Genomic DNA, 14,840 nt, shown 5'->3' with positions numbered 1-14,840 from the left:
CTTTGCGCTAGGGTATGCAGTTCATAAATTCCAATTGTACTTGCCATGCATTCGAAGAGGTGTTGAAAGGTTTCTTCGGTCAAGCTGCAAAGCCTACAATTTGGGTCACTACGTTGCTTCCATCTATATTCTTCTCGTCTAAGTACTACTGCTAGGCTTTTTATTTTGAAGTAGGCTTGATTATTTTCAGATTATTCGAAAATTGAAACCAAGGAAGGAGGGGGCTTTTTATAAGGATGGCTGTTTCTAATTGCGTCTCTAAGAGCAATTGAAAACTTTCAAGCATATAGTGGGTCTAGACCTTGCCGTCTCTGCAGCAAGACTGGATTTTCTCCTGTATTGGGCAGCTGGATTTTTCCAGCTGCCCATTTGAAGCTGGGTCGAATCTGGCTGAGCTTACAGTCACACCGCTGACCCCCCATCCATGCCAAATAATCAGTAAAGACCAAGAATCGAACCTATTCTCTTACGGACACAAAATTGCAAAACAATCGACTAATAGCCTATGATGTTGTACATACAACGACTTATAATCGAAATAATATTGAGAAGCCTAAAATCGATGCTAATGTTAATTCAGTAAGTAGATTTGTTAACAATAACAGTAATGTTGATGATACCAAGATTGCTTAATTTAATTGCAAGGTTGCCATTTGTCTTAAACAAATTGCCTGACAGTTCTTGCAAACATCATCAATTTTTCTTTTTCAAAAGTATCTAATTGGCCATCAGCTTTCAATTTCGTATGATTTAAAACAGCTTTTCTGAACCATTTGAATCTTGCGGAACTCTTATAGGCTTTGTAAAGGCATTTTGGGTCTCAAATGTAGTGGGAAGCTAAACAGTACAGGTAACTAGTAAGAGTGGCAACTGGTGCTACACCCTCGCCATCTAACGTTTGGCGTTTTTTTCAAGTTTCGTAATTGTGTTTTCGTTAGTAACTAGAACCAAACGCCTATTACTACTCTAATTTTACCAGTTACATTAATTACACTAATTTTGCATTGCTATTAAACTGAAAAATGCCAAGAACACTAAAAGCTTGGTTATTTTTATGATTGAAAAATGAAAAAATGATGCGAATGAAAAAAGAGGATACACTGCATTTTGTAAAACAGCCGAAAAATCCACGTCTTTAGAATCAAGTAATATAGGAAATAAGGAAATAGAGAAGAAAGAACTTAATAGAGAAGAAGATGAAGTTCTATAGATAAGACTTATCGATTTTGAAAGAATCAGCATTAAATATAGTCCTGTCCACGGCCGTATTCAACAAGGGAGGGGGGTTACCTGTTTGACTCCTCCCCCCTCCCAAAATTTCTGTCCGACTCGTAAAAGAGAAACAGCAATGCCTGTTAACAAACTGTTTATGAGTTAAAAAAAAAAATTATACCCCTCCGACCAAAAATCCCCCCGACCAAAAATCCTGGATTCGGCCTTACTCGTTTTCAGAAAAATGTCATATAAGGGCCTTTTGAATACTACGGTGAGTTAAATATATTGCTCTAAAATAGAGTATATGTCTTAGTAGCTCTTGCACAATGTATACTTCTTCGAAGGTTAAACAGGGCATTGAAAAGCACTAATCTTTTCCAGCGCACCGCAGAACTCTGGCTGAGGAAGTAATATATGGTTGATGTATTCTTATCAGTTTTTTTTTCTTGTTTTTTTTTTTAAGAAGGGGTTTTTGCAACCTTTTTAATTACTCTTTTCACATTCATCCCAAAAAGTGTATCATTTATCTTATGGGAAAGATCATTTTCCCGAAAGGAACTTTCCTTTGTTTGCTTTGGGCGCTTTTCCAAGTACTGGAAGTGAGCAATTATTGAAGGAAAATCTAAATGGGAGTTTCCACTGAGCAGATAATGTTGTAAACAACGTTAGGATCCTTTTTTATATTTCTTGTTGGCTTGATAGCATCAGTTACTTGATTATGTTTTTTTGTTAACTTGTATGGTGGCTAATTTATTATCAAGTAGGCCACGCTGTTTTCTGTAATAACAACAATACGAGCCCAAAAGATACGAATAAACTAAACTAGGTTAATGGTTTTTTTTATAGGCTCTTACCTGGGAATCCCTTTCAGTAAATTTTTTCAAAAATATCAAACATAAAAGGAATAAGCTATAACAAACCTTAGCAATAATTAAAACGTGCTATTGAAGGGGGGAGGGAAAACTATTCGGACTGGCAAAATCTTAGTGAAAAATTTCGAATGAGTTTAAACTGCCCACTTATAATGTAGTCTATTATTATCTTATAAAGTTTTGTCTAGAAGGGCGGCCAACATCCTTCCTAATAAGGTGACAACTCAGTGCTTGAGCGTCTTACTTTTTTACTGACATTTTATGATCATTTACGCATGGGGGATGGGGGATATACACTACTCCCAACAGCTCTTTTATACAGCTATAAAAATCTTCAAATATGCAACTAGATTTATCTTAATTTTGAAGTTTTAATGAATTTGCACTCTCCCCTTTGTTGAGATAAGTTGCAGCGCATATTACTTTTTTTTCTTCCTTGCTTTTTTCTCCCCTTCCTTACCTCGGATTTTTTTCTTTTCTGTTTCTTCTTCTCCACCCCCTCCCTTTTTTCCATCTGTAATTGATATTATTTAATGTCAATTGTTTTGATGCTCTGATCATGTCAACTGTAACAAAGTAAAAAAAAAAAAAATCCTCTACTAAAGGCAATTAAGCCTTTTGTTGGATATTAGTTTAAATGAATCGTTGTGTATTATTTATGGTATGAATAAATTTATCTTTGTCTATTGATATATTTTATTTACAGCGCCAATTCAACCTCCGCATTATGATCCGCGGCACATGCGTTGCTCCTGCCCTGTTCGTTCTCCGACATGTCCAAAAAACGTCCAACCTGGGCCCCTTACTGGTGAGGGAGTTGGGCCCGGGTATCATGTTGAAAACCCTCACGCTCCAGTTGCTTTTGGTCCTAGAGCTCTTGCGTCTCCTGCGAGTGGTTCAATCCCAAGAAATATGGAGTCACAAATCCCTGGAAGTGGTGCTAAAGTAGTTGAATCAGAAGTGATGCCCTCTATAGAAAAGAAATATTTAAGTGCTAAGGAAATGAAAAAACTTTTAAAATCAATTGATTTGGAGACTTGTAGGACGGTTTGGAAGCAGAAAAAAGCGGAAAGGAAAAGGCAAAAATTAGAAAAACAAAGAACATTCAATGGATGTATAACAGAGTACAGCTCTGGGACAGATGACCTCCAAGATAATATCCCATTGAAGTACTTAGCCAAAGAGATCAAACTGGAAAAAGTTGATGATTTTGAATCAGATTTGACAAATTCAAGCTCTTCTGAATCAAATCCGATATGTGTCAAAACGGAATGTATTAAGGTTGAAGATGAGCCTCTAATGAGTCCAGTGATAGTTGCACCGATAGCTGACATTATGGTATCGGAAGCGCCAGAACTAGAAGGAAACAATGAACATAGTGTAAATGTTCAAGACGAGGAATCGGATCCTTTGAAGAAGCATCAGAAAAAACAAAGTTTTCCCCAGAGAAATGAACTTGAAACAAATGCTGCGAAGAAGCGAGGCAGAAAGCGGACTTTTGTAACCCCGCCCAAAAGTGCATCTCCGGTTAGAAGAACTGGCAGTGTGAACAGTCGGAATTCAGCACGAGCCTCATCTCGATCAAGCTCTGCTACTTTATTGGAAACACAAGACAGTAGACAAGAGATTCTTGAGGGGGATGATAGGCAGTCAAGGCAGGGACCCTCTGTTTCGTGTGGATGGTCGTGGTATGGAGAGCCATATGAAGCCAAAGTCTTTCTTTCTGTAAGTTTGTGTTCCCTTATTTTATTGTTCCCTCATTTAGGATATAAAATAATATGTTGAATATTTTAATTTTGAAAAATACCTTTAATAGTATTTTCGTTAGAAAAAAATGCCATCCATCTAAATTTTGAAAAATTAATTTATTTGTTTCTTCGTGAAAAAATATCGAAAAATCTCCGCACTCTCCACCCCCGCCCTACGCTTTCGTGAATTGGTGCCACTGAGCTATTTTCCTCACTGGTAAACGTTTTGCATCTTGTTTTGAAGTCATTTTAATTTTGTTTATAAGGAGGGTATTTTTCTTTTTATTAATTCGTTATATGCAAATCACGATATATGTAATGAAGTTTATCACCAAGATTTTTTTTTTAAGTAGCTTCCAAGATTAATATAAAATTAGAATTCATTTCCTAACAAACTCAATTATAACTAGTAACAGGGAAATTAAGGAGAATTATTTTCCTTGATTACTGTTTTGAATGTTAATCTTGACTTAATTCATGAAGTTTAATACCGATCTTTTTATGCTTTCTGAAGTTTTAACACTGAAATATGGGACTGATTATGATTTTTGTCAACGTTTAGCATAGCTTAAATGTAATTCGTGATCATAAATTGTATTATATTGTCATGATAAAGCTGTAAATGTGTCCTTTGGTTTGCTAATCAGCTGTTTTCCCCAGCTTTACACTCTTTGCGTGCTCTTTAGCACACATCTCGATTGCAATCGAGAAAGCAGATTTATTCCCCTTGATTGATTTATTGTATTCTAATAGCGACTTACAACAAAAGTACGAAGAACAATAGGGAAATCTTTTTGCAAGACAGTGGAGATAATTTGAATGATAATTTGTTGTTTGTTATGGAAAGGCAGTGTGGTCTTCGTCGCTAATAGTGACTTAATGCTGAACTTTTTTTGTTTTTCGTGGTTTTCCATTAAAATTTGAGAATGCAAGATTTTTTCCGATTTAACAAACATGCCACGTTTATTAAAGCTCTGGATAGACCTGTTGTCCCATTCTCTTGAAGACAAGGACAAGTATTTGCATTTTTTGTGAAAGAATAGAGATATGCGAGGCAAATTCCTTGTCAACTGGGTGTTTCTTTGGTAAGCTTCGGTAAGAATTATGCAGGAATCAGCTGTCAAAACATTTGCGCCTGTTCCCTTAGATATTAAATAAAACAAAAGTATTTTTAACTGAAAGTAAGGAGCAACATTAAAGTGAACAGAAATTATTCTATATATGAGGGAGGCTGCACCTTTTTCAACCCTTGCTGTTTATGCTAAAGTCTTAAAGTTCTTTAAAATAATTCTTATCCAAGTTCAACGGTTCTTGTGTTTGAGCATTCTTTCTTAAAGAATTTTAACAAAAAGTCAAACTTTAGCGTAAAGCGCGGTTGAGGAGGAGGCAGTCCTCCCCCCCCCCTCAGACCTACTCATACACAGATTTCTGTTCGTTTTAAGTTGTAATCTGGCTCCTTATTTTCAGTTAAAAAAGTTTGTTTCTTTCATTTAATTTCTGACCGTTTTTCCTTCATGTCAGGAATTATAATCACAGCAATGTGATGATAGGTCACATCTACCATACAAACACTCAATACAAAAACCTTCTCGTACAGGTGACAATACTAATAATTAATTGCTAAAACTTGCAAGGAAAAAAAAAATGATGAAAAACAGTTTAGGGAAGCGTCCGGCAACCCTGAAAATTATTAAAACTTTAATTTGGAGCGGGCCTCATGATGCCCGCCCCCACTTTTCCACCTTTCTACCGGTTTTGAATGTAATCCTTTACCGAATGTAAAAATGTAAGAATGTTTGAATGTAAACCAATACCGAAAACCAAAAATAAAGAGGAAACCAGAAATATTCCCGGGAATCAAAAGGGATTAGATAGCAAATTTTACACCCTCCCCCTTCTTTCCCATAGCTCATTTTGTATTTATTTAAAGGCCCAATGAGATTTTGAAAATTCGGGCATTGAAATACACTCTTTGGGACACCCTCCCCATTTCTGCCTACGCAATGACTCACCGGCTCTCCTTCATAATAGCTACTGTACACTTATATATCACTTTATATAATTTTATGAAGCATAAAGCAAATCAACTTGGTTAAATGAAGCTTTTAATGAATGCCAGGGACATTTTTGTGCAAAGAGTCCCTTCTTATTGCAGAAAAATGCTATCACCCCACAAAACCCTTATTCAGGCTTAGTCTAAATGAAAAGAGATGAGATATTAATGCCCGCCCCTCGAACGCATCACCATTACTTTCTCTAGCCTATAACTTGAAAGCTCAATGTACAGTCTTTGATACTTTAAATCGACTAGCATTCTCAGAATTTTCAATCGATAGCAACTTGGTCCTCTTTGGGGCAAAATCATAGTTTGATGCCACAGAATGGCAGAAAATGCTACTTTCTCGTGGCACAATATTTTTGGCCACTTAAAAAGGACTTTTAATTTCTATTCCAATAAGTCCGTTCCTGATCGTCTACGACCGTTGGTTTGATACGATCAGTCCTGGGGAACAATACTCTATGACTAAACTACAAAATCCCATATTTATAACTAAAATACAAAATACCATATTTTTCTAGATAAAAGCTTGAAATCTTTACTATAGAGTTCTCTTAAATGATGAATTTGCTGATGTGATTTTCGTCAACACTTGCCTTTTTGCGAATGTTTCCCTCCTTTTCGGAAAATCTGGCAGCTTTTGATGGGTGACTTTATAAACTTAATGAATTTTATGCATTTGAATCAGCCTAAAAGCCAATTCTTTTAATGTTTTTTTTAATTTTTAATTTAATTTTTTAGCGTTTTTTACTATTAGCCCGAGTCACTCCTTACTTGCATCTTAAATTGTTGGAAAGATAGAAAATTCTATGTCAGGATCTCAATGACAATTGACGCTGAGACTGATAAATTAGGCTATCAGGATTCCGAATGTTACTTGTCGGTTATTGGAAAAACACACAAAAAGTGAAGTTAGGTTAATCCTAATGAAAAATAACAGAACATGATAATAAAATAATACTTCAGAAACAACATTATGGAAACCTAACGTAACCTAGTCTAACCCCCACCCCTAATGTGCAAATATATAGCCCATCACTTGTTTTTGTAGCTATGAAACTGGTGCTCTGAGATGTAACCTAAGCGTAATTCTTGAATGTGTTTTCAATAACCGACAAGTACCTTCCAAATTTATCCTTGGAGTTTATGAGCTTTGATGTGGGTGTCGTGAGTTTTTTTTTATTGAGTGTTTGCTTAGTTACAAGCACGAGTTCTAATAATTTTGAGAGGGGGATACAGCATAAAAAAAATTTCTGTGTGTGGGTGAAGATTTGATTTTTTTTTTTTTTTTTTTTTTTTTTTTTTTTTTTTGTATTTTTCCAAATAATACAAAATTCTGCTATATTGTGCACTCTTGTTCTCGAAGGTCCAAACCCAACCACCCTCCTTGTGGGTGCCATTTTTGTATTATTTGATGTGTATTTCTATTTACCAGAACGATGATCCCCCAGTGCTTCGACGTTGTTACCCGTCCATGCGTCATGAAGAGGGCGAAATCATTCGAGTCCGTGATAGTGTCATTCTGCGCTCAGGAACACGTCCAAGTGATCTACCATACGTGGCTAAAGTGTCTGCAATGTGGGATAATCCTGATGATGGTAGGATTAAATTTTCTTGTCTAATCCTGTTTTATCAAACCTTATGGTGCCTTTAGAATATAATAAGTTCTAAAAGAAAGACATAGGTTTGATTTTGATTGTTCACGTCGCTATGTACAAATGAGAGAGCTTAGATCTCTTCCCTCTGAAACCAGGTAGCGCCATTTTTTAGAGGGGGGGGGGGCACGTAGCCCCGTCCCGTATTTTCATTCCTCCTCTAGATTTTGAAAACACCTGTTTTTTGTGGGATTTTTGTTGGAAAATGTCTTATTTTCGTAAGCTCGTCGACTAAAATTGAAAAAACTTCAAATTTGCCCCCCCCCCTTGATGTGGTCAATTGGCACCCCTGTAAAAATCGAGAGTACTCGAAACCACTGTAATTATCATTTACTTAAATTTCTATAAAAAAAATTGTGTGTATGTGTTTCGACGCCTTTGTATTTCCATGTGTATACACCCAACCTTATCCAACTTTCTATGTTCCACATACCCAACTTTATTTATACATTTATTAAAAAAAAACTTTCCGGAAAATAAGTTTTCCAAAGATAAGTAAAGGCCATTTTAAACTTAAGATCAGTAGATACAAATACCTGTAAAAATCCAAACTCAAAACGACCACTAAGTACCATTAAAGAATATATGAAACCCAAAACGAACAGGAAATTAAATAGACAATCATAGCAAATAACATACAACAAGTAATAACATAAATGAATAAATAGATCTTAAAGCGAGTAATGCTTCGATTGAATATGAAAATAAAGCTTAAAACGAAAACAAATACTTTGCTAATAAAGTATAAATGAAACATAAGACGAACAGAAATTAAATAAACAATCAATGCGAACAAACATACAATATATATTAATGTAAATGAATAAATAAATCTTAAAACGAGTGGAACTCAAATTGAATATGCAAATCCAGTTTGAATCGAATAAAAATAACTATAAGCAAGAGTTTGGCTATCGCCTCACTGCAGAAGCCTAAAACCTACTGCGTCATTGGCGCTTTACTGAAAACAATTCGTTGAAATATTTTCACTTTTGTAACTTTAAGAAATCAAAAATTAATTAATATTTTAGGGAATAAATATCAGAATATATGTATTAAATTGACAATGCACATTTTTTTCAGTAAACTCATTTGAATTTTTTTTTTCAGTAAAGTACAAATTATGTTCGGGCTTTTAGAAAGCATAGGGGTTTTGAACCCTATTCACATTAATTTATGCTCGTATTGAGTTTGACTCTACTAGTTATTTTAATTTTTGTTCGTTTTGGGTTTCATTTATTTATTGATAATGATTTTGGGTAGGTGTATTCTTGGTAGATTGTATGATAGTCCGGACGCCAGGTGTTAAAAATGTGAACCGTACCGTGATGGACTGGGGCTGCTACGAGAATTAGCCTACCCTCCACCTCTTAGATTGACCATGTAGATTCAAAAATGCCAATGACACTTGCTTGTGAGTGGTGGAACATTCTGAAACTTGATATTTTATTATATTTTGGTGTTTCATGCAAGAAAATGCATGTTCCACAAAGTTTGAGGTGCAGTTTTCCGCTCAAATAGAAATGCCTAGAAGCCATAGAATGTTTTCATAACAAACTAACACGATTAGTTACAAAAAATGGCAAAGTTAAAAAAAATGGCAAAACTATATGAGTTTTGAACAGTTTTGGAAAGTATAAACAAAATTAAATTAAATATTACGTACATAATGTTATTAACTGTTGAAAGGTCCATCAGTTCCAGCTTTTTTTTTCACTGTAATTTTTATTTTCATTTTCAATGCTGTAAGAACTGGAAAATAATAAATATGTAATATGCGAATAATTCGTTTTCAGTGAAGCACCAATGACTCAGAAGGCTTTAGGTTTTTACAGTTAAAGAAGGGGGCAGTATCCATATTTTGCTTGTAGTGAAACTATATTTGTCTTGACCAATCTACAAAAGAAATAATAAATTAAATTGAATATTTGATGCATGATGATATTAATTGCTAAAAGCTCATCAGTTTAAAATTTTACTGTAATTTTAATATTCATTTTCAATATTAAGTACAAAAGAAAACATTTGTAGTATAATTCGTTTTCAGTAAAGCGCCAATGACGCAGTAGGTTTTAGGCTTCTGCAGTGAGACGATACCCAAACTCTTGTTTGTAGGTATTTTTATTCGATTCAAACTTGATTTGCATATTCAATTTAAGTTTCACTCATTTTAAGATTTATTTATTCATTTAAAATAAACTCATGAGAATTTCGGAAAATAGCCTGAAGCCATCTACGTGCTTTTGTAAGTACCAAAGCATAATGTTCAAAATATTTTGAAAAAAAAGGTACTTGTCCATTATTCAGGATATACTCAAGAATTTGGATCTGCAGATCAGACAATAACCGTTTGTACATGTCAGTGTTCGAAGAAAATTAGCTTAGGCTAAAATGTACGTTTTAGGTTTATTTTTATTAACTTTGATATAGATATGGTATTTTGATTGGTTAGGTTATGTTAGGTTAGGTATTTAATATAAAGCGTTCTCGGCGGCCCGCCTCCCATAATTCTCTGTTGTAGTTTCCATAATTTTGTTACTAAAGTGTTGTATTTTCATCATATTTAGGTATATTTCATTATGATAAACCTAACTTCACTTTTTGGGTGTGTTCTGAATAATGGACAATTACCCAAAAAAACATCATCTTCACATATCACTGATCCATTCACATATCTAATAATTAACAAGAAATCATTATCAGTTCCTTGACATCTTCTCTAGCCATACAACCTTTCTTACGATTTACTCTATCAGTTTGTCAATATTATTGACAAACTGATAGCACTGATTCAAATTTAAGCACTGCTGATTTCCTGATTTCCAAATTTAAGCACTAACGAAAATGTGTCAATGCCCAAAAGCAATGCCATTAGAAGATTAAAGGTTTAATTTTAATGCCCCCTAGACCTAAAATGGTTCCAGAGAGCAAAAAACCATCTAAAGTCTATTTGATTTAAAATTTAGTTACCAAATTGTTCTAATTTTTCAATATAATATATGTTTGTTTCCCAATTTATAAAATCACATTAAATTTTACTGCCCTTTGTACTTCCCAAATGTTCAATTTAACTGTCTCTAAAAGAGATTTCTGGTGTTCAAGACTATGAAAATTTGGAAAAAATAGTGCCAAAAAATAGAAGGTGTCATGGAAAATGTGATTGAAAAAAATATGTTTCAAAACATCCGAAATATCAAGACCTTGTTTGAAGGTACCTATTTCTTTTCTGATAACAGGTAACCCATAGAAACCACTGCTCTTGGAAGATTTATCTATATTTAGTTACACTTTCGTAATTCTGTTTGATTTGTTCTTTTATAAATTAATTTGGTAAGTTATTTCGAGTTAACCTGTGCAAGTTACACCTATTTTTAACAATAGAATTTTCCTAAAGCATTTTTTGGTTTTCTTTTTCTTCTACTGAACGTTCGATACCACAAAGGAAGGGAATGACTAGAAGTTAATTATGTATAAATAGGTTGTGAAATAAATTTTTAAACTCAAGTGTTGCCAACAAAAGTATCTTTGGGTACTTGTATGATATAGCCCCGATTATTCAAGTTGTTCATCCATTGACGCATTGTAGAACCGGTTTTTGTTCAGCTTAGCGTGATACAAGACAAAGAGAAGTGACAGGATAGATGGGACACATAGAATTTGGGCTATATATTTGTACATTGTGGGGATGGGGTAAAGTATTTGGACGGTGGGAAATTCTTACTTCATAATATGCAGAATAATTTTTCCTAACATATTAGGCATGAAGCCCCGCTAGAATTTACCCCCACCCCTCCTTAATGTGCAAATATATAGCCCAAATTTGTTTCTAAAGTATTATATTTTTATCATACTTAGGTGTATTTCATTAGGATTGAGCGTCAGAGAAACAGGTTCTACTTAGATGAAGAATATTAGGTGGGGGTATATCATACAAGTACCCATCTTTGTTACAAAAGGAAAGGAAGCTTCGTTGGTGTTTGATCTTGAATTTACTAAATTGCTCGCCGTGCTTTTGATTATTACACACTTTGAAACGGAGTCTGGCGTATCCCCCCATGCAGAAAAATTTCGCCAGACCCACCCCCCACCCCCTGGTGGAAAGTTCCCTACCACGGACAATTCACCCTCCACGGAAAATTATCCCCGTATGTAAAATTGAGCTGTCAAAGGGAAAATTAAGACAAATCTAAGAGTGAAGAAAAGAAGGGATTTTAGAACGTTCTACCAATGTTGTAAATTACATGTATAATATCAGAGCCAACGGTCTCATTTTGCCTATAGTAAAGTGCCATAAGACTTCAGCTTATTGTTTATTATCCATTTTTTCTTCAGAACCACTTCATGTAGAAGGGGTGGCCATAGAAATTTCGGAGAAAGCTCGTTCGATTAGAAATAGAAGGTTCTAGTGTCATTTTTAAGATTCAAAAGTGACCGGAGAGCAACCAGTCCCTCTCCCATGCCCTTTTTTAGTTTCCCTCCCCCCAAAGACATCCAATCAAAATTTTGAGATAGGTATATTTTCGAAATAGTCTAAAGATAAGGAAAAAACTATGCCTCCGGGGTGACACGACCCTCCATAGCCTCCGGGGCAAGAGCTGTAAGTTATGCAAGTTGTCCATTGTTTACATATAAGGTTTGTTGATGAAAGGTGGGCATGTTTGATCCTGGTTTTACAAAAAAAGCTTAAGGTACTAAGGTGAGGCTTTCAGGAAATGTTAATGTTGAACAAAATCAAAACACACGAAGTGCAGGCTGGTTACCAAAAGAATGTATTAGCAATACCCCAGATGTGCATTTGGGTATTAAATTCAAACTTTCAGGACATGTTAAAGAGGATGTTGGAGAGTGATTGAATGGGCGACCACCGCCGCCCAACCACCCTCGTCCTTTTTAGATCTCCTCAGATGTCAGATGTCAAGTTTGATCAGAATTTTGAGGTAGCCATTTTTCAGAATCAAACAGTTCGTGGTAGCGAACTGTAAGTAAGGAGTGACATGGCTCAATAGTAACCAAACTTCTAAAAAACGGAATTTTTATATCAAGGTACATCAAAAGTATAGGTTTATTATACTGGTTTCAAATGTATGATTCCTTAAGCTTGCTACGAGCCTAAGGAAATTTGCCTGATTTTCGAAAAAGGAAGAAAACACCTCCTAAAAGATCACCATCAGATTCAGCGTATCAGAGAACCCTACTGTAGAGGTTGCAAGGTCCTATCTGCAAAAATGTGGAATTTTGTATTTTTTGCCAGAAGAAAGATCACGGGTGCGTTTTTTCTTCTTTTTTTTCTCTCTCAGGGTGATCGAATCAATTGTCCTAGAACATCAAGAGGGGGTTTTTTGAACCGACTTTAAAATTTTTAGTGCCCTTTTTAAGTGACCAAAAAGATTTGAGGGTAACTAGCCCCACCCCACGTCCCTTTTTTCCCCAAAATTGTTCGATCAAAATTATGTCTTTGGAGATGGCTTGACACCCCAAAAGCCCCTGGGGATAGGTCTTTGTTATTAAATGTGCCACTTGTTTACGTATAGTGTTTTTTATTGAGAAGTATACAGACACTTTTCGGGGGGGGGGAGGGGGGCGGGGGTTCGTTTGAGTTAGGTTTTTATGGGGATAGCTTTCAATGGGGAGGGAAATTTTTGGGGATGAACTTTCCAGGAGAAATTTTACACTGGGGGATTTAACAGAATTCCTATATGAAATCTTTTATATGTATTACTTTCTCTTTGCCAAATCAATTTTGCATGTCGAGACTTTCCGGAGGAATTGTCCAGGGGAAATTTTCAGCGTGTTTGGATTTCCGAGAAATAGCTTCCACGGAAGGGGGGATTTCCGCAGTAATCAGAAAAACGATTGTTTACAAATTGAATGTAAGAATTTCCTCATTGTGAATATTTATTGTTTAGTTCAGTCAAATTCTATGTTAACGTATCTAATGTTCATTGATCTGTGCTCCTAGTGCACCCACACACATTATTTTGTTTTAGGAGAAATGATGATCTCAATTTTATGGTTTTATCGGCCTGAGCACACTGATCGAGGTCGTAAGCCTGGTGATAAGAATGATGAAGTTTTTGCCTCCCGTCACCGTGACACAACTTATGTTGCCTGCATTGAAGATAAGTGTCACGTGCTTACTTACAATGAATACTGCAGGTAAGAAAGGGTTATTGTCTTATTTGAAAAACCTTCTGCATCTTATTCTCCTGGATTTTCGAAAAAAAGCCGTATTTTGGTTAAGATTGTTTTTAAAAGCTGTAACAAAATCAAGATATACGTTTTATTCTTTAACCGCTCCATTCTTTAATTATTTTTCAAGGTATTTTAAGATAACTTTAAGATCCCTCTAAAAATAGAAGAGAGATTGCTTTCCTATATTATCATGCAAAAATTGTGCCTTAATTTTATTGGTTCTCGTCTGTGATGTATTTTATAAACTGATAACATTTTTCTATATTTTTGGAGATACAAATAGTCCTGCCTTTTTAAAACTCAATTAGTCTTAAAACATCTTGTGTGCAATTTTAAATCAACTAAAAACAAACAAAAAATATGTTGAGTCACATCATCTTCTACAATTACTCTATCTAATTCCTCTGTAATGTCTCTATATTAAGACACCTGGATGTGGAGCTACTTAAATTACCTCTGACAAGTTTTTCGAATCCCAGGTTGAAATGTCACTTGACCCAAAAATGCCATTTGAAGTCACAAATTGTGAAACCTAAATTGGGTTAATAAAGCCCTAAACTATTCAAATATGAAAAATAACGTTCTTCGCAAAATCGCCAAATAAACACATTTCGTATATAGGCTATGGGTAGTTGTCTGGTTGCAGCTCTACAAGAAATTAATCCAATTTAAATAAACGTTCTCATTAAGTAATATAGTCATTTACTTTTATGCTAGTTTTTCGACAAATTCGGGTTCTTTTTCATTGTTAATTCTTTAAAACATTTTTAAGGCATCGGTATCATAGATAGGTACAAAGCCCTTCGAAGAAAAAGGCTTTTATGTCCAAAACGTAATAACTGAAATATTATATTGTGCAATATAATGATCTGTCCGTAAGCCTGGTCATAATAGTAATGAAGTGCTTACTGATAGTGATTTCTTTTGGTGGGAAACAGATGCTTCCACCTTGCGCGGCATTGAGGATCTTTGAGAATTTTTACATCCAATGGAAAGCGTTGGTAAAATGGTTTATTTTCTTATTGGATTGATAACCAGGAGTGTAGCTACAGCATTTTCATGGGGGGGGGGAGGGGTCCATATCCGGATAGTCAAGAGC

The 14,840-nt window shown here is 35.1% G+C and overlaps 1 protein-coding gene across 2 annotated transcripts in view; it reads left to right on the top strand.

The window, feature by feature from the left end:
- The window catches only part of LOC148949857 (uncharacterized), a 239,064-nt gene that overhangs the window by 222,027 nt on the left and 2,197 nt on the right, over nucleotides 1-14,840 (top strand). For both annotated transcript variants that reach the window (XM_089091331.1, XM_089091332.1), the window contains exons 8-10: nucleotides 2,794-3,812; nucleotides 7,330-7,492; nucleotides 13,537-13,705. In XM_089091331.1, the coding sequence (XP_088947457.1) occupies nucleotides 2,794-3,812; nucleotides 7,330-7,492; nucleotides 13,537-13,705 (1,351 nt within the window). The remainder of the gene's footprint in view (nucleotides 1-2,793; nucleotides 3,813-7,329; nucleotides 7,493-13,536; nucleotides 13,706-14,840) is intronic.

Source organism: Artemia sp. Qi Xiang Cuo, chromosome 7, assembly GCF_049724085.1.
Source record: "Artemia sp. Qi Xiang Cuo chromosome 7, ASM4972408v1, whole genome shotgun sequence".
NCBI classification, from domain to species: Eukaryota; Metazoa; Arthropoda; class Branchiopoda; order Anostraca; family Artemiidae; genus Artemia; species Artemia sp. Qi Xiang Cuo.
The sequence above is the reverse complement of the archived record's forward strand: the minus strand, read 5'-3'. Positions and strand labels throughout refer to the sequence as shown.